Source organism: Ambystoma mexicanum, chromosome 9, assembly GCF_040938575.1.
Source record: "Ambystoma mexicanum isolate Mex_15411 chromosome 9, UKY_AmexF1_1, whole genome shotgun sequence".
Taxonomy (NCBI): Eukaryota; Metazoa; Chordata; class Amphibia; order Caudata; family Ambystomatidae; genus Ambystoma; species Ambystoma mexicanum.
Genome location: NC_090931.1, coordinates 176154679 through 176174756, shown reverse-complemented (window position 1 = coordinate 176174756; position 20078 = coordinate 176154679). Strand labels below are relative to the sequence as shown.

Sequence of the window (20078 nt, the reverse complement as noted above, 5' to 3'; positions counted from 1 at the left end):
CGGGTCCCGAGGGGGTCGTTCTTGGGCTGAGGTCCGGCATTCTCTTCTCCAGGGGTCTTCTCAACAGGCTTGCTCGAAGCCTACTCATGGGTGGAAGAGACCCTGGCAATCGTCGGGGTGCCATGGGCCGGGTCTGCTCCTGCGGCCTTAGAGAGTGACCCCACCACCAACTCGATGGAGGGTGACGATTTCGCCTGGTGCACCTGGGCCTTCACAGAAAGGCCGGATCCCTTGTATGCCTTGACCTTCTTCACGCCCGTGTCGGACACCTTGTCCTGCGTGGCCTTCTCCTTTGGGGCCTTGTCTGATCCCTTGGCTACCTTGGCCTTCTACGTCGCGGGTGGGTCGGACAACGCACCTCGCTTGGCCTTCTCTGGATTCTCCCTTAGCTTCCCCCAGGCTAGCTGACTTCCTCACTTCCTCTTGGATGAAGAGCCAGAGTGGCGACTGGCAATGGATGCGGATGGGGAGGACCATCACGCCTTGACCGTCGTGGGACACGCACCAGCGGCGATCCCGACGGAAGCAGACTCAGGGTGTTCGGCCATGTGTTGTGCCCCCAAGTAGGGGCACCCTCAAAGGACTTAAAAACCCCACTCAGGATTGCCGGATCCGGGAGAGGCATGCCCCTAGGTACCACCCGAGGCAGAGGCCTTGGCCTGCAGCCACAACTCCAACCGTTGGTGTCGATCCTTCATTGTGCGCTTTGTGAAGCCACGGCAAATCACACAATCCTCCTTATGAGTCGGGTGCATGCAGTACATACACTGAGAATGCTTGTCCATGTACACAATCTGCAAACCGCAGTGGGAGCAAAGCTTGAAGAGGGAAGCTCTGTCCTTCTCGGCCGACATGATCCACGCGGTGTAGGTCTGAAGAATCTGTTGGAAGCCTCCAAGAAGAACACTCGACGAAAACAGCCCTTGATGGGGGTGGGGGGGGGGGATGCAGAGAAAAAAAAAAAACAGGTCCTGGTTAGTTCGAAGGATAATCGATGGAGCACACAGGCTCGATTGACCGAAAAAGAGTGCTCAACTATCAAAAAGTTGAAAAAATGCAGCAAAAAAGCTTGAAAAGCGAAGCACGAGCACTCCCGACACTTGAATGTGCAGTAAAAATGAAGATGGCTGCCAGAGGAGGGGCTTAGGTAGAGGACAGTCATTGGCTGGGGGCAGTATGACCCAGAGCTCAGTGATTGGTTTATAGGAGAAAGACAGTTTAGAACCAAAACAAACCTTTCTTTTCCGAGGATTCCCAGCCTGACAGGGAATATTCATGAGCATACAAATCCATGCCAGACCCCCCCCCCCCCCAATGCTGGAGAAAGGGGAATACTATAACTCCAGATGGAGATTTGGCATAAAATGAAACATTTAACACTTTAGTGCTGCACTTAAATATTGTCAACTGCATTGTTTTTATGAAGCTCACATTAACCAAAAATGTTTTTAATCACACACCAGCACCACATTTTCTCAGGGGTTAAAGCTTACAGACAGGTTAGAGTTTTGGCAAACACTATGCCAAAACTGTACCTGTAAGAAACTAGCCTCATTCTCGAGTTAAAGGAAGCTAGGATACTGCTCCACAAAAGGTAGCAAAACACGACCTGCTTTACATCATACCACACCCAGGACATGTAGCAGTTGTACATTTATGGTGTGCATGCAATGAACAGTGCACTACATTGCAGTATGTAGTGTTCAGACATGGTCCACCCTGGATGGAATATTGCAGCATGTGCAGAGATCAACTCATATTGAGGTGTGTCCAAGTGTTTAACAGACTACATCGTGCTGCAAGAGTACAAATTGCACAATGCCTCAAGCAAGGAACATTACTTTGGGTGTTCCATACTAACCAAGTTCATTTCAGCCACGTTTAATGCCTGCTGCACAGGGGCCGCCACACGCTCGTACAGATCCGGGCACAAGTCTTCCAGGTCTTGGCGAACAATCTTTGACTTGAAGTCAATGTCATCCATCAAACCCTCGATCTGTAAAAGAAAAAAGTGCTCCTCATCAATTTTCACAGCAAACACTGTGTAAAGGGCCTGCTATGATACACCCAGCACTTTCATTCGAAGCATTGCACCTTCACTGACTAATGAATAACATTGCATTTCTACAAACTTCAAAGAGATTTCCTTCAAACTAGTTTAAAGAATACATGGTTTACCCCATAGCCAAGAACAGAGGCCAGACATCAGAAAATGGTGTAGATTAGCCAAGAGGGGATTTTTGTTACGTGAGCATTTCATTTTGGGGGCTAAGGGGGAGTCTGCAGTCCAATTTTATGGAGTCCCTAAACTTAGCCCCCCTCTAACCCCCCACTTATTTTTGTAGTCAGAAGTACTTTTTACTCAACCCTCCACCCCCCTTGCCTACCACTACAGGCTCCTAAGGACAGGGGTGACATAAGAACCTCATTTTGGCCTTAGGGTGAGATCCTGCTACAATGGCATTATGGGGTAGAATGGTGGAAACTAATGTACTTTTGGATTCACCAAGAGAGCACCCAATGTTAACACATTAGTAGCCCAATTTACCTTTTTGGTAGTCACTGAGGACAAATATTTTACGTCCCACTGTCTAGTATTTGGTTTGGGCCAACACTTCTTGTGGGAAAACAAGTTGCAGGTCTAAAATGGCTGTTGTGCAAGCATGGGCTCACGGAGCCTACCCTTACAACCTCTGTAGTGGTTTGGACCGGTTTAGAAAAACAAGTTACTTACCCCGTGGTAACGTTCTTTTGACTGAATGAATCTCCCACGTATTCCTCATCTGATACATTAAAGTCTGCTTGCAGCTTGTTAAAGAATTTATTTAGGGTTGAGCGGCTGTTAGGGAGATCATTTTTATGCTTCATCCCACTCTCCTAGTGAAACCCCCAGCACTTTTGCTTGACTTGACCTCTTTCTTGCAATCCTGCCAAAACAGCAGGGTGAACCAAGAAGTTGCTGAAAGTCATGCCCCAGGTCCTCCCTCGAGACTGCTGCCGAGAGAGTCAGTCCATTTTCCTGCCTTCAGTCATCAGACCAAGGAATCTGGAGGATGGGTCCAGAGCTGCATCATCACGGAGCATCCAGCAAGAACATATTCTTCAAACCTAAGGTACTGTGGGGGAAACTTTATTGCTTACCCGATTCCAAGAAGTCGCTCCACTGTGCTGGAGAGCACGTAGAGGTATCCAGGGAAACCCCCTCTTACCCAAGAGCCGCTTGTGTCCCTTCCATGACTGCTTTTTTGGGTCTATGTTTGTTGTTAATTTGCTGCTTCGATAACACTAGGGACTGGAACAAATCTGCAGGTGCTCTCCGTATTTTGCTGCTTGTCAAGACTTTGAGCCCTCTCCGAACTGCCTTTAGCTAGGGATGCGTTTTGGGACAAAAGACTTCTAGGTGAAGAAACCCCCTCCTTAGAACCTTGAACCAAGCTCATGTTACACTAACCATTTTCCTCCCTGTAAGTGACTTTACTATAGGTTTGCAGAGAAAAGGGATTACCGTATAAACCATTTAACACCGTATCAGTATGCAATAACCGATAATAAAATAGAATGATCTTTTCCCTTTCTAACGTTGCAACAAATGTGACCGCGAACACACACAAATGAAAGTGCACTTTGAAGTGTACTCAAGTATTCCGAAGTGTTCTAGTGTAAACGTCTAAAGTATTTGAAGTGATTCTGGTGTAAATATAATATATACTTTTATATAAATAAGTTTAAATGTTTCTATGTCCAACTAGATTCAGTGTACTTCTCTACAGCTCACAACTTCCTCTTAAGGTAAGCCCAACTGCTCTTCCATTCTTCCAAGGCCTTGAGTTAGTACAGACCGTTACTAAGAGTTGGAGATCTACAAACCACTGGGATAGTACTACCAGTAGGACTTCAGGAAAACACCCCCAACAGTGGTGTGCAACATCGAATCATGGCCCTCGACCATGACGTAGACGCTGGTGTCTGCAGCACACACAGTGAGCGTTACCTCAGTTCAAGCCCCCCCCCACCTCTGTTCTGCATGCCCAATCACTAATGGAGACAGATCTGACTTTGCAAGAAAGGAAGGTGTAAAACAAATTCTTGTTAAGCAAGTGGGGACAGATGGGTGGACGATGAGGTATACGTGGGATGAACAACCAGTCAAAAGAAAGTTACCATGGGTAAGTAACTTGTTCTGCGAATGGATTGTGTCCTCATATTCCTCATCTTTGATACACTCCCAAAGCAGTCTGTCAGGAGGAGGGTGCTAAGAATTTCTATTTGTTGATATTATGGAGGACAGCTTTAACAAATTCAGCTTCCTCTCTGGACAAAGACTATTTAGTAAAACCTGCTGAAAGTATGAAGGGACGACCAAGTTGCCGCTTTGCAGATATCTTGCACTGTCACTCCCCATTCCAGAGCCAAAGAAGCAACCACCCCTCTAGTGTAATGTGTCCTCAAGCCTTTGGGCAAGTCTTTCCCTGCTAGTGTGTAGCATTCGGTTATGCACATAACTATGCACGAGAAACGGTTTGCTTTGTGACCGCTAAACCTAATCTCTGTTCTGTAAAGTTGGTCATCCTGATGAACACTGGCTGTCTGAAATGTAGTAACTAAACACCCTTCTATGGTCCAGACGAAGCTTCTCTTGATGGTTGAAGCAGAGGATAAAAGGTTGGTAAGACTATCGGTTGAGCTATGTGAAATTCTGACATTACCTCCAGGAGAAAAGATGAAAGGACTCTTAACATTACCTTGTCCTTAAAGAAGGACAAAGTGGTTTTGAAGACAGAGCCTGCAGTTTGCTTACCCTGTGGGCAGATGTGAGCCAATAAGAAGGCAGTCTTGAATGTAAGCGACCTCAATGGACTCAAGTGTAAACTGAATGACAATCAGCACTTTAAAGTACGATCCCTCATCAGTGACGCCAAGTAGTCTGACTGTGGTCACTTGTAACCCTGAACAGGTTAAATGGAGTAAGAAACAACATTATTAAGTTTGCATGTGAAAGGATCAACTTTCTTCTCCCTGCACCAGCTGCGATACTGGTTCAAACAGCAGCGGTATAGGGATTTAGAAGCTGGTCTTCTAGCCGAACACACCTCCATCACGTCTTCCGGGAGATCCAAATCTCTCAGACACCATGCATGATTGAGAATCCTGATCTCTGGGTGAAAATCTAAACAAAATATATCTTGCAATCCAAGCTTGGATGGCCCTCATCTAATTATGCCTCAATGATGATAAAACCAAACTTATCCTCATCGGAAACAAAACGAAACTCAGAAACCTCCCACCGCTCTACAATTCCTTCATCATTGATGGCACCATCCCGGTTGCTAACGAAATAAAAACCCTAGGGGTCTATATTGATTTGTCCCTCACACTAAATAGACAGGTAAATGCTGTTTCCTCAGCAGCATACATGGCTAAATTAATAAGAGCTAGCCGCCCTTTTCTCTCTTCTGAAAACATCACCCTGGCTAGGGCCTTGATACTTTCCAGGATTGATTATTGCAACTATGCTGGAACCAGCACTAGAAACCTTAAAAAATTGTTTTACAAACCATACAAAACAACGCAGTAATAGCTGCCTTAACTATCCCAAGCCACAATCACATCTCTACCACCAGAAGGAACATCCATTGGCTTCCTGTCGACTATGGGATCAAATTTAAAATCCCGACAATGACGCACAAAGGCATTGCGACCAAGACTCCTAAATATCTTAGCAACCACATTTGCAAAGTCAATTTTAACAGACCTACCAGCGCTGTGTACTCCTGCTCATCACCCCTAGATATAGAAAACAAGCAGGAGGCTTTAGCTTCCCGGGAATAGCTCTGAACCTGGAACGCCCTCCCTCATCAACTGAGAAACCGCACTGCCTTTTGGTCATTCAGAAAAAACCTAAAAACTTCAGATTGGACCTCCTGCAATAATCCCCTTGCTCGGTAACTTAAGATATGTCTTGAGGAGGAAATGAAAAGTAACAATATATAAATATGTAAATATACTGTTAATTATGTAACTTGTAACCAATTCTCTCAAGATTTGCAAGCATGCAACCATATCCTTAAGCAGTACACAGCGCCTAGTTAGTGCCTAGTTGCCTATGGCCTTTGCGTGCTTTACAAACGAATAAAGAATGTAGGCCCTCTTCGGGGGAGGGAGGCAGTAGGCGGGGGGTGTAAAATAGTAGGGCACATGGTCATTTCTAAAAGTAAGGTACCACGCACTCCTGGTCCAATCTGGAGCGAGGATCATGGTTTTCCTAAACCTCATGACATGAGGAATGATTGGACTGGTGGAAACTCATACAGAAGTGGAAATCTCATTCCACTCTGAACGCATCCCCTAAAACTCTTCTTCAGGGGAATTCTCTTCTTCTGGAGCAGAACTGGTCGCAAACAGATCCAGTTGTGGGGTTCCCCAAAGGGCAAAGTTTTCTGCTCTGTCTAGATAAACTGCCAGAAAAGATTCCTTTCGCTTAGTGCCCAGAACCAGAGCTGCATTGCCCCTCTGCACAGAGGGCATGACCCTATGCCTTCTCTTGAGGTAGTGCATGGCCACTGCACTGTGTTGTCATCAGGACACTTTTCCCCCGCATTCTTTTCCCCTCGTACTGAGGGCAGGAAGGCCATCAGCGCTAATCGGATTGCCATTCGCTCCAAAAGGTTGATATGGAGTCTGGACCGAGAGCAGTGTCCACTGACAAAGATCATTCATGCACGTGCCCCATCCTGTAAGTGAGGCGTCAGTCATGACTGGTCTCCGGCCATTGTTGGCAAAAAGGTTCTCCTCATTACATTCTCTCGGCAAGCCCAACACAGTAGATCCTGGGCAAGCTTTGTCGGGACCTGAACAGGGTCCGTCATTCTGCCGGAGAATTGAGACCACTGGGATCCGAGAGCCCAGTGAAGGGATCTCATTCTCAAACTGACTTCTGGCACCAGCAAAATGCAGGATGCAATGAGGCTGAGCAACCTTAGGAAGTCGAAGTCCTGGAGACGTTGGGCATTTTTTCTTTGGCCATCTGCAAAAGATGTTGAGCCCTTAATTCGGGTGGCAAGGCTTTTCCTGAGGCTGAATCCAAGACTGCAAGACTTCTTGAAGTTCAGGGAGAAGCCCAGCTCATGGAGGAATTGGCAGGTGTGACTCAGATGAGACTGTTTCGGGAGAACAAGCCCAGATCAGTCTTCCGGGTAGATGTGAATCCCCCTCCCTCCATAGACTTGCTGCCACCACTGCCATAATCCTAGTCAACCACCTCTGGGTTGAGATGGGCCCGAATGGCAGAACCCAAAACTGATTAGCCGCCAACCGAAAACCTTAGGTATTTCCTGTGCTTGAGATGAATGGGCACATGAAAGTAAGCATCCTGAAGGTCCAATGACACCAACCAGTCCTGGAGTCGAAGGGCCTGAAGGATCTGCGAAAGAGTTCCCATCTTGAACTTGTCATTCCTGAGGAACTTGTTCAAGCATCTAAAGTTTAGGATGGGTCGCATTCTGTCATCCTTCTTAGGAAATGGGGAGAGTACCAACCAAGTTTCTCTTCGCTCCAGGTACCAATTCTATAGCACCCGTCTCCATCAGGATTAGACTTTCCTGTTAGAGGAGAGGATCTGAAATCAAAGAAGATCGGGCTCTTGGGGGAAGGAGGGGGGGGGCAATCTGGGCGTTTCCTTATGAAAGGGAGGCAATGACCGTAGGCTACAGTCGGTAGCACCCATGCATCTGCCTCGCCAACTCCGGAGATGTTGAGCCAGTCTGCCTCCTACCACTGAATTGTGGGTGAGAGTCCAGACAATAGAAAGCACGCGATCGAACTTGAGACCACCGACTCTAGCGATCTAACCCGAAATTTGAAGAGTGGATATTTTCTGCTAAACCAAATAGGGGCACTAGAGAAAACAAGCCCAGATTTGAAAAAGGTCTCAAAGGGGACCGAAACACATCTCAAAAGTGCACTTTGTGAAATATTAAACAACTTTTTGGAAAATTGGGCGCAGTCTCATCCTGGGTTTTTCTCCATTACATAAGATACACGTGACGAGACAAAAACATAGGGAAACCCCAAACATTGTCAGCTTTAACTGAGCGATATACCCAAAAGCTTCTTTGGCCACTCCCCTAAAGTAATCACTAAATGGACATCTAAACTCTTGGGCTAACAGAGAGACTAGAAAAAACAAGCCATCTATAGCAATTCCAGACAAAATGCTTCTGGAAAGTTCGAGATTGAACACATTGAAAGGAAACGGCGACAAACGACAATGGAAGGAACTATAAATCAATGTACACAAACTAGACCCCAAGAAGAGATACAGGCTCCCAATCTAGCTAACCAAGACCTAGCGGTTCCTACAATTTATCCACAAAAAAGCAACCATCTGATTACCAGCGACGAGGAGCAAAAGAAAGTATACGAAAAGGACAACTTCCTCATGGTTTCAACAATGGCTACAATCCTAACTCCCTTTATGAAGCTGCATGAGGAATTGGACACTAAATTATCACTCTACCCTCATCCCAATGGTCCACTCGAAAGTAACATATAGAGGGCTTTATCACAACCCTACAAAATAACATGAACAAAGAATTTCCGAAATCTTACAATCCATGCTAGATCTGATCATCAAGGAGAAGAGAGATGGAAAACCCAGAGAAAGTATTAATTGGGAGGTTTGGCTGATAGTGCCTTCAAACTTAGAAGCAGCTGACAGATTGTCAGGCGAAGAATGGCTAAGATCCCAGGGAACAAGCAAAGACCCAATACCTGGGAAGCTAGCTGAAGCAACAAAAAGCTCAAGTACCAACAATACTGCACCCCCCTCCCCCCCAAATAGCCACAGAGACAGACGACCAGGTTATACCATCGACAAACTCACAAAGGGGAGAGATCAATAGATATTGAAACTACAATAGGAAGCTCAATGGAGCTACCCAATCACTGGAGCAATCCCATTTCAGACATTGACAAACCCCATGAGTGTAACCCTCCACAAAAGGTGGCACCACAAACGGCGACTAGGCAGGCCTCGAACAAAAAGAGAACTCTCACCAAAAAGGCCCCCAAAGGGCTATCTCTACGGATGGTAGAAAGGTGACTAAAATACAACGAAGCCCCTAGAATATGTGAAATCTTTACAAAGGCAAAGGGAGCTCAAAAGACCACCACTAAGCCGCTTAAGAACTATATACAAGTAATGGCCGAAAGGAAATCAAGACCATCTCAGACGTTGCAGATGATGAAAAATCAAGCCCCGCAGAAATCACGAAACCCAACTGTCTGAATATTTCTAGCCCAGACTTCGAGGATTCATCAAAGGACACGACGGACATTGACCTAATGGAATGGTCAGTATATCAGATTTCTGAAGATGCAGGAGACACCTCAGAATGTGGCCTACAAGGCCCGGGATAGTAGAAAATGAAAAGGAGCAACACGACGACAATGAGTGTAAGAAAAACTGGCGGCACCGGAAACAAAAATAACATTCGTACGCTTCAAACACAACGAAAAAGCAACTAAGCCCTCAACGAATAAACCAACCAGTAAGGCGAACAAAGAAACCAATGAACCCAACAAAGACAATGGCCGGGAGAAGTCAAGAAAAGACACTCAAAAAGAAATCACAAACTGAGAGAAAGAACGGGCATCCCATAACAACAAGCCAAGATATAAAGAGGAGGAGTCACCATACACAAATATCCCAGAAAATGCAAAGGATGACTCCTCCAACAAACAGAAAAAGGAGCCAGATGTCGCTTTGGACGACAATTACCGGGAAGGCCTTTTAGCCTAAACAAAGGTACTGCAAAATTCAGCAACCAACTATCCTTGGAAAGGATCTCACATCTGCCAGATGGCCTCATGCTAAACCGTTGCGAACGTGCTGAGATTATTCCATCAAACACCAGCGCCATCCTGAATAAATTGGTTCAAATGACATTGCAATAGTCGAATTACCAGATAAAATGCATATGGACCAAGTTAGTATCCACATGGAATCACAATTAGTCCACAAACTCTTGCTGGAGGAAGCCAAAACCTTGAAATGTATGGGCTTCGACTTGATAGAAAAAATTAAGGAACCAACAACGACCACAGTAAGAGACCCTGGAAATCAACAGAAGAAACTCAATTCCAAGAGGCATACAAGACCCAGAAACAAGCAATGTATCAACCTGAGAGGATGCAATCTTCTGATGGAGAACAGGCGAGATGGAAATGGCTGGCTAGCTTAGCTGCCGACAAAATGAAACAGAAATAAGGTTTAAAGGTCTTGGATAGCACGGAATTGACTCTTAACGTGGAATACTAGGGCTTTAATCACTTGCTATCCAACAACGAACTGGGAATCGAAAATCCTGCAGTCCTCCGTTTACAAGAAACATGGCTGAGAAATATACCAACGATGGAAGGCTACAGCATCTTTGTAAATCAGGCTGTAAAGGGCCCAACGGGGAGACCAATGGCTGGGCTGCTGATAGCAATTAAGCAGGACTTAAAATGGGCGGTGTTGAACACCACAAATCCCTCTCAATATATCCAGATGTTGGTGGTGCAACTGCCCAAATTGGAGGTTGCAAATAATCCTCAAATACATATCTTAATAAATATACATTGGCCGCCAGGAAAAAACATTTGCAACAGCCTACTTTAAACTATCTAGACCTTGACTGACAACCAAAAAAAAATAAATGGAGCGACCTTCATAATAATTGTAGGAGACTTGAACTGCACTTGCCTAGACAAAAAACAAACCAATCAAAATTCTATCAACATCAGCAACAGTTAAACATGTCTAGCATTGACTGTTGCAACCCAATCACGAGATTGCACAATCTTAAATGGGGCAATCCAAGGCGACACACCAGCCAAGTCGACCCGGCAAAGTAATAAATCACAAGCGATATTGGACTACGTCACTGTTTCATCGAATATGTCTAGCTTTATTAACAAACTTGAAGGACCATAGAATTCAGCGATCACAATCCAATTAAGCTAACATGCTTTAATCTGAACGGAAGAATCAAACATCAATACTATGGACATGACCTAGAAATCAACCCGGGTCGCAACAGGCTAAAAATTCAACCAGGAAAGATTTCTGCCCCGACTGAATAACCGATTACTACAATCACTACTTTGATGATTCAAACGCCTTTGCTGACCATAAACTATGTTTCTTTACTGAAAATAATCCAGTGCAGCCACTCACCTGGTGTTTCAAAACCGTCCATGACCTATCGACATGTGTATGACAGAGAAATCGTCAAAGAAGCTAACGCGGAGGAGAAAGATTAGACAATTGACCAAAAGTAAACTAATGAACACTGCAACCGAGATTCACAAGGCCAAGCAAACATAGCCTAATTGGCTTACGATCCACAAAAAAATACTGAACCATGACTCTCAACTAGGGATGTAATGGTATTACGGTATACCATTAAAGATACCGTGAACCACTTAATTGAACAATAATAACTGTCGCATTGTTTATACCGGTATACCGTTCATACCGTTAAGTGTGCTTTTCAATCTGATTTGGAAAGGCTGCAGTAAGCAAATGCTGTGCAGTCTTGGTCTTGCAGTCTTGGTCTTGCAGTGTTGGATGTGCCGTCTGCCAAGTAGTTTCAGTTGGAGCAATTTTTAAATGCCATTCCATAAACCACACGTGCCTGACACAAAATCAATATGTTAGTAATAGGAAGAATAAATACAGTGCCAAGAAGGAAAAGGGTTTATTTTGGGTTGGCGGCTTTGAGGTTTATATATTTATAATGGATAAAGTTTTCTAAACATATGACAATGGGGGATTTCCCTGGTTCCATCATTGAATTTACATATAATAAGTCACACTGCGAAATTTACTCATCTCTGTGGGTATTCCCTACTGCCATACCAAGGTGCAACATGTCCGTGATTACTGAACACCAATTGGCCCGAAAGTAAACTAAAGGCTGTAACATAAAGAGAGTGTGTGTTTGTGTGTATGCGCACAAGCGTATACTGCCATCAGACTCCTTTGATCTGTGGCATGCAGGTTATCAAAATGGCAACATTTTCTCTTCACCAGTAGCCAGTGGGGGGGCTAAAAGCCTAAATGACCACTTAAGAAAAGCCATTCAGTTTGCTTTGCCAGTCGCAGCAGGGCTCCCCCTGCCCCTCCTCACATGTGTTTGAGTTTGGTGGAAGCAAGGGGTGGCATTTCAGTGGAAAGTATATTGAAAAGCCCAGTTCTGGCCCAGGGTGCCTGGTTTTGTTTGTGATGATAAATCTGACAATGTATGACCTTTTAGAAAATATTTGTTAAGATTAGTTAACTCCACCTGCTATACCGCGATAACCATGATATACCGTCATTTGGCAAGAAGGTTATTGTACCGTCATAAAACTAATACCGTGACACCCCTACTCTCAACATATATTAACGATTTGTAACAGTAACTCAACGGAAACTTGGGCCTTGTTAAACGAAAAGGAAACTTCCCAAGATGCCCTAATAGTCAACCCTATCCCGGAATCACTATGGTTTATGTACAATGAAGATCTACAAGATACTCTATATAGTGACCCTGGTAGCTCTAATGGAAGAAATCAAGATCAGGATCTATTAGACATTGATACAGTTGAGTTGGAAACGATAATTAAAAAACTAAAGAACTCAAGGGGTCATGGCCCGGATGGCTGACTAATGAGGTGCTAAAACCCACCCAGAAGCATGGGCAACATTTTTACATCACTTGTACACATATGTTTTAACATCTGGTAGTGTCCCGTTAACTTGGAATGAAAGTATGATCGTTCCAATCTTCAAAAAAGGTCTCAGGTTAAATCCAGATAATTACAGGCCAATCACCTTACTGGATGTGGCAGGGAAGATCTTTGCCTCCATACTGTTAAAAGCGTTAGTCAAATGGGCGGAATCATCAGGCCATAGGGACCAATGGCAATCTGGCTTCATAAAAGGGAGGGGAACCTCCTTGAAAATCTTTACTGAATCTATTAAAATCAAAAACAATAAGAAACTACGGAACAAAGTTTTATGCTGCCTTTATAGATTTATCAAAGGCTTTTGAGACAAAGACCAGCCCTCTGGGAAAAATTAAAGAAATGGTATTGTCCAGAGATCATATTGGACAATATCAAAGACCTACACAAGAACACCTCGATCTAAATACGCCCAAATAAAAAAGGCTTGCTCTCAGAAAGGATACCCACCAACATAGGACTAAAGAAGGGATGTCCTCTGGTACCTGAACTATACAATTTGTTCACCTCGGACATCAAAGATTCCTTCCTGCAAATTAGAACATTTCCCCCAAAAATAGCGGTATTGCCGGTAGGAAGACTGATTTATGCAGACGACAGTTCTGATTGATCAAACGCCGATAGGCCTCCAACAACAACTAACAGCCCTACAGAGCTATGTCGACGCAAATAACATGATCAAGCCAGATAAATCCAGAGTATTAATATTTGACAACTCAAGAAGGTGAAACAAGAATACATACAAAGAATACATACAAAGGATGGACCTTAAACAAGAAAATCACAGAGGTTCCAGCATTCATTTACCTAGGGGTGTGTCAAAAATGACAGCAATGAAGAAGCCCAAATAATTACCATTTTTAGAAGCAAGGGAAAACACCCGGCAGGCCAAGCCATAATATTGACGAAATGATTCTGTAGATTATCGTCGACAACGTTGGTAGCCTTTTACAGAGCGAAAGTAGTCCCCATTTTGACTTATGGGGCAGAAACTTCTCTTATCCTACCTGCTAAAACATGGCCATCATTAAAGGGCATATTTTGGAGGATAACGCTCCATTTACCTAAATCATTTCCGATTCAAATTATTTGCAGAGAATTGCCGTTAACCTCTCTAAAAGCAATAGCAGAGTGGAAAACGATTGCCTTTTTCAGAAAGTGTCGAGAAGCACAACAAATTGGTGGCTTTAAAGTTCTGAAAAAAGCTATGGACAACCTTAATGAACCTATACTCACTGAATGGGCATCTATCTGCAAGGCCATCCTCGAAAACCTAAACAAATCCGAAGAATCGCTAGTCACAAATCCAGATTGAGTTAAAAAAAAAAAAAAAAGTTACGACTGGATCCGAACCCAAGAACATCTGTACAAATACCGAGGTTACGTAGACTTGGTCAGAGCCATGAAAAATAAACCGATTGCCAAGGTTTCTTTCAATCTTTCCAAATTGGTTTCTCCGAACCGCCTTTGAGATTTCACTTCAACCTTTGGCCCTGTAGAGATAACTACAGAGTGAGAATTAAGGGCGAACCAAAGCACTGTAGGGTCTGCCAAGACACTAAGCCCACTGAAACTTTGAAGCATTTATTACTCAAATGTCCATCGCTTAGTAACGAAAGAGACGCCCATCTGGCAGAACTTTGGGAAAACTACCTTGCTAGAGAAGTAGACATTTGGTGGAGAACTTTCCTAGAAGGTGAAAAACTGTCTGCAAATCTAGTAGTAGCAAACTTTTTATTGACATTTGAAAACATAACTAACAAAAAAAAATGAGGTGCAAACAGACAAGCCATCTGCATTGATGTAGCTCCCAGTGGAGAGGCCTGTAACATGATCGTCGTGATTGGCTTCTTGGCAGGCCAATCGGAGCACCGGCAGGCGAGGGACGGCCTTTGAGAGAAGGCTCTCAGAAAAGGCTCAGCTCCTGACTGAGCTGACCGAGCTGCAGGCTGCATCAGAGCCCCAAGCTTTGTCACCACGCATCATTCCAGCCACCCGTGCCTGCCTGCAAACTCAGCCCCTGACTACAAGTGAGCCCTACTACATCCAAAGTTTCAAGTGCAGCACCGGCAAGTCGGGCGTCAACAAGACAGCATTTGTCTGCCCCTCTGTCTCCCACGCGACCCACCATGGAAACTCCCCCTTCGACCACGAAGACCTACGCCCACCTGTGCTTGTCCAGAACCTCCAGGACCTGGGCATTGGACTCTGCCCCCTGCAGCACACCTTGGTGCCACCTATTGACAGGCTAGGACTCAGCAGGTGCAGTACTACCCCAAATGCGAGTACTTCCTGCCTGTACTCATACCTCTATTTGTATCCTACTTGCATTTGTGTCATCTCCATGTTCCCCATTTGTCGGATCCAACCCACTAGTTCATTAGCTCCCCTCAATGTATGCTCCCTATCCTGAATGTTCAGATTAATGCTCTAATAACTGTACAAGTAACCTTGTTCATAACAATTCTGCTTATTACGTGTTAGTTCACAGTTAACCTCTTGTCTGCACCGGTTGACAGCCGCATGTAGCCTACTATCTGCATTGCCTCTTAATACCCGCACATAACCATTCTCTCCCATTAGTACTGCCACCTGATAGCTGTACTTGAGTATTTGCCTCACTTACATAGCCACCTAATACCTGCTATTGCAGTGCCATTTGATACCTGCATCTAACCTCCATTCGTACTGCCACCTGACAGTTATACCCATTTGTACTGCCAATTAATGGTATTTAGAATTGTACTGACAACTGATATCTGCATTTAGCACCCTTTTGCATTGCCACCTGATCATTGCATTTAGCCTTTCTTGCAGTGCCATTTGACAGCTGTATTTAGCTAGCGGACCTATATCGTGATTTGCACCCAATGCCAGCCGCTGAGCTGCCTTCACAATTTAGTAAACCTTGGCACCAGCCTATGTCCCAAGCTTAACAGGAAACAAACTACTCTGCTCTCCACCACTAAGACTGGTACTACTATAATGCCAGTAACCATGAGCCTTATAATCAATCAGTGATGACCAAGACATCATAGTGGCCCCTCCACTAGACCGATAATCATCTTTAGGATAGGATGACCTCCACCCTCCTCGATTTGACCACTCTTTGGTCCATAATGATAACAGTAAACCTCCAACCGCAATCCATGCCCACTGCAACAGCGAACTCTGATGAGCGCCTACTGACCAACCTAGATACTGACCTTCAGCCTACAAAATTACCTATCGCCTACCACTCTCTAACAAACATCCCATGTGACACCTTAAGCAGAAATGCCAAATTACGATCAAGACTACCTAAAGTCTATGAACCTCTAGCCAGTCTAGCCACCAAACTTAGTAACAGAAGAGACCCCCACCTCAACACCCCCAAACCAAACACCTCACCCATTAAAAGACTCAAACCTTAATAGTCATATTAACTCTTACTGCAATCTAAGCAATAGGACAAACAAAAAGAAAAAGGTGCGTCTCCCCTGCGACACCTAAACCAAACACCCCCCTGAAGGGTGCCCTTATTAATGCTAGATTAATAGCACATGCTACCGAAATTGGCGATCTCATACAAATAGGTGATTATGATTTCCTAGCCATAACGGAAACATGGCTTTGCCAAGCAGCAGGACCCGCTCTGATGCCTGCCCCTGAGCTACAACATCCTCTGAGAAGACAGAACCTACTCCCGAGGAGGCGGCCTAGCTATCATTGCAAAAAAATTCTTACCTTAAAAATAGAAACTTCGTCAAATACCAAATCTTGCGAATCCTTAACTGCCAAACTCCTAACCTCATCCTCGCAATCCATCCATATACACCTCATCTATAGGCCACCAGGTCCCATTGGTACTTTTGAGGAAGACATTTCTACGATCCTCTCAAATAACTTAAACTCATTGCAAGCCATCATTCTGGGAGACCTAAACTTCGGTTTTAACGACCACAAAGACACACAGGCGACCAACATTGCCAATGTCATCACAGAATTAGGATTTACCCAAAGAATATCACAGCCTACCCACATAAGTGGTCGAACACTCGACTGGGTAGCCAACCACAACTGTAACATCACTATTACAGATGTCTGACAAAGAATTGTTATTACTGTGGGATCGGGCCCTGTTGGCGTGCTAGTGACCACTCTGAAATACTTTCAAAACCCGGAATATAAATAGTTCGGGTACCCTGGCAGCAAGGCAAATCCTACCCCCTCGAACTTCCCACAAAGTTTGTGTAGAACAATGAAGATTTAGGATTTAGCTTCGGGGAGTTGCTTGCGCTCAAGGTCAATCGTCTCAATACAAAAATGTTTCAAAAAGACGTTGCAATAGTCCAAATCATATGCGATATAAGGTTGTTTATTATCCAAAAGGAGCAACAGCCGACACGTGTTTCGACCCCTGGTCATTGTCAAGGCTGTACATATGTATGAATTATAACACCATTGTTGATGTGCATAAAATAAAATTAACATTGAAACCAAACAATTATAAATGTTACAAAAAATGTATGACAATAGATGGGTCATACCATGTTGCATCATACACCAGGTCAGGTTTTGAGGGTTGGCGTCAGAGCAGGATGGGAATTCAATGCCAAATGGTAAAAAAGAAAAATAAAGTTGCAATAAGCAAATTTGACAATTATTGCTAAATCTCCCATTATATTAAATTCCATATATATGTGGTCTTAACTCTTATTACATAAACACCCAGATGTCGCGCAGATCGTGAGATATTCCGAAATCAGTACCCGATATGACCAATATAACACGGGTTTAAGGATCGAATATTATATATCCTGTGTGCCAAATTGATTGAATGAAACCTACTCACCCTGAAGTTTAACCCGATAACAATAGCGGCTAGTGAGTGTGGATATCTCATAAGACCACTCTAACATCAAACCTGCTTCCAAAGCGAATGATTATTATTACATCTGCGGTAAAGGAAAGTACATTTAAAAATCTGTAGTGATCTAATTAAAGATATGTATTGTAAGGTGATCCTACATTGGATCTCTTACCTTATTGCGTAATAGTGGAATGGAAGAAACTGCATTTTTTGTGGACCATTTCTGGTATGAGTGATATTATATGGCCTGCAAAGAATATATATAATTTCGAGTAAACTAAAGATACAACCTTTTGGTTTTCTTCTCCCAACATGGTACAACTACACACCCAAATTTGGGTGGATTAAACTGAGCGCGTTACCCCTTTCCAGTCCGCCCAACACCCTTACCCCCCCCCACCCCACCTATGCTTATTTCACAGTTTTTTGCCCTCAGAGGTATTCTTCCTATTCTGCATCATGACTCTGGAAGCTCAGACTCTAGGCCCAGTCGTACTCCGTGTTGTTCTTGATTACTTGTTAAATTCTTGCTGGAGAGTTCGGGGTGTTTGCTGCTTCTTTTTTGTAACATTTATAATTGTTTTATTCAATGTTAATAATTTTATTTTATGGACATCAACAATTGTGTTATAATTCATACATGATATGTTCAGCCTTGACAACGACCAGGGGGTCGAAACACGTGTCGGCTGTTGCTCATTTTGGATAATAAACAACCTTATATTGCATATGATGTGGACTATTGCAACGTCTTTTTGAAACATTTTTGTATTGAGACGATTGACCTTGAGCGCAAACCACTCCCACAAAGCTAAATCCTAAATCCATTATGGATGTCATCCCACAAATTTGGACAGACCATGCGCTAATAACCTTCCTTATAGATACCACCCAATCTAAGGAAAAATATACTGGCTCCCCCACTACCAACTAGAAATAAAAAAAAAAAAACATAACATCTGACAAACTGTTACCACTTATCCTCCCAACTCTAAACGCCTTACCTGAATCACTAAACCCCTCAGATCTAGTGAATGAATTTAACTGAACCAGGACCATAGCCTTGGATACTATTGCCCCTCTGAAAATGAGAAAAAGTAAGCCTAGAGCACACTTAAAACACCTGGATCACCTCAAATCTCTAAGGATTGAAAAACGCAAATGTGAATCCGCCTGGCGACTAACCCCATCTGAGACCAATAAAGCTGCTCTTATCAACGCCTCTAAGACTTACAAAAATGAAAAGGAGAGCTAAAAAAAGAACTTCAACAACCGAATACTGCAGGCTAAACCCGGAACCAAAGAGCTATTCATCATACTAAAAGAACTGGAGAACCCCATCCCTGCCCCTGACAACTGTGGTGCTCCAACATCGAAAAAGTACTAAACGACAAAATAGCCACACTCCAAACTAAAATTGAGAAAAACAAATTATTCCTCCCTCAACCACTCAAAGTGGTAAACTACCCACATCTACCAAACTAGAACAAAAATTCAACTTCACGAAAGTGACTATCTTAGAGATCAAAAGATAAAATACTCTCACTCAAACCCTCCAACTGTCGAGGTGACTTATGCCCAGCCCAACTGATAAATGATGCAGCCAGAGACCTATCTCCTTTTATTTCTAAACTCATAAAAGCTTGCTTTGCATCAGGCACGATACCAGACAACCTCAAACAATCATGGGTCCTCCCCCTCCTTAAAAAGCCAACCTTGGACCCGTCCATCCCGACCAACTATAGGCCAATTACAACGGTACCATTTCTGTTAAAAATACAGATTGGCTTACCAACAGATCCAAAAATACTTGGAGCTGCATCAACTATTAGGTACCAGACAATCAGGTTTCAGGCCTTAGTACAGTACAGAAACCGCGCTCATCTCTCTCAAAATCTGTGTCGATGAGACCTTGGAAAAACTGCCTTACTCCTACTGGATCTCAGCAGCTTTTGACCTGGTAGATCATGATGTGTTCTGCACCCACCGGGAATCTGCAGCCAACTTCTCCACACATGCCATTGCTTGGATCAAGTCGTTCCCAAGAGGCAGAACTAAGGGTTTTCTCTGCCTCGGCAGCAGCTGACCCTATACCCACCACATGTGGCGTCCCCCAGGGCTCATGCATCTATCCCACTATGTATAACATCTTCACACAGCCCCTGTTCGATGATGGACTCTGGGTGTCACATTCACGAACTACGCAGATGACACTCAGATCCTCATCCCACTTTCGGGGAATTATGAACAGGATTTGGCCTTGGTGAACAAGATATACCTCATCATTCAGGCATGGATGGCCCATCACGGTCTATGCCTGAAAGATGACAAAACGGAAATCATCCCGGGGGAACATACAAAATATCAAAAATCTGAACGACGACTAATTATTGGTTATAGATGGCAATACTATTAAAGTAGCAAAAGAGGGCAAAAACATTAGGTTTTTACCTCG

The 20078-nt window shown here is 43.9% G+C and overlaps 1 protein-coding gene across 2 annotated transcripts in view; it reads right to left on the bottom strand.

The window, feature by feature from the left end:
- The window catches only part of HYOU1 (hypoxia up-regulated 1), a 485286-nt gene that overhangs the window by 219348 nt on the left and 245860 nt on the right, over positions 1-20078 (bottom strand). For both annotated transcript variants that reach the window (XM_069614392.1, XM_069614393.1), the window contains exon 10: positions 1862-1996. In XM_069614392.1, coding sequence (XP_069470493.1) covers positions 1862-1996 — 135 coding nt within the window. The remainder of the gene's footprint in view (positions 1-1861; positions 1997-20078) is intronic.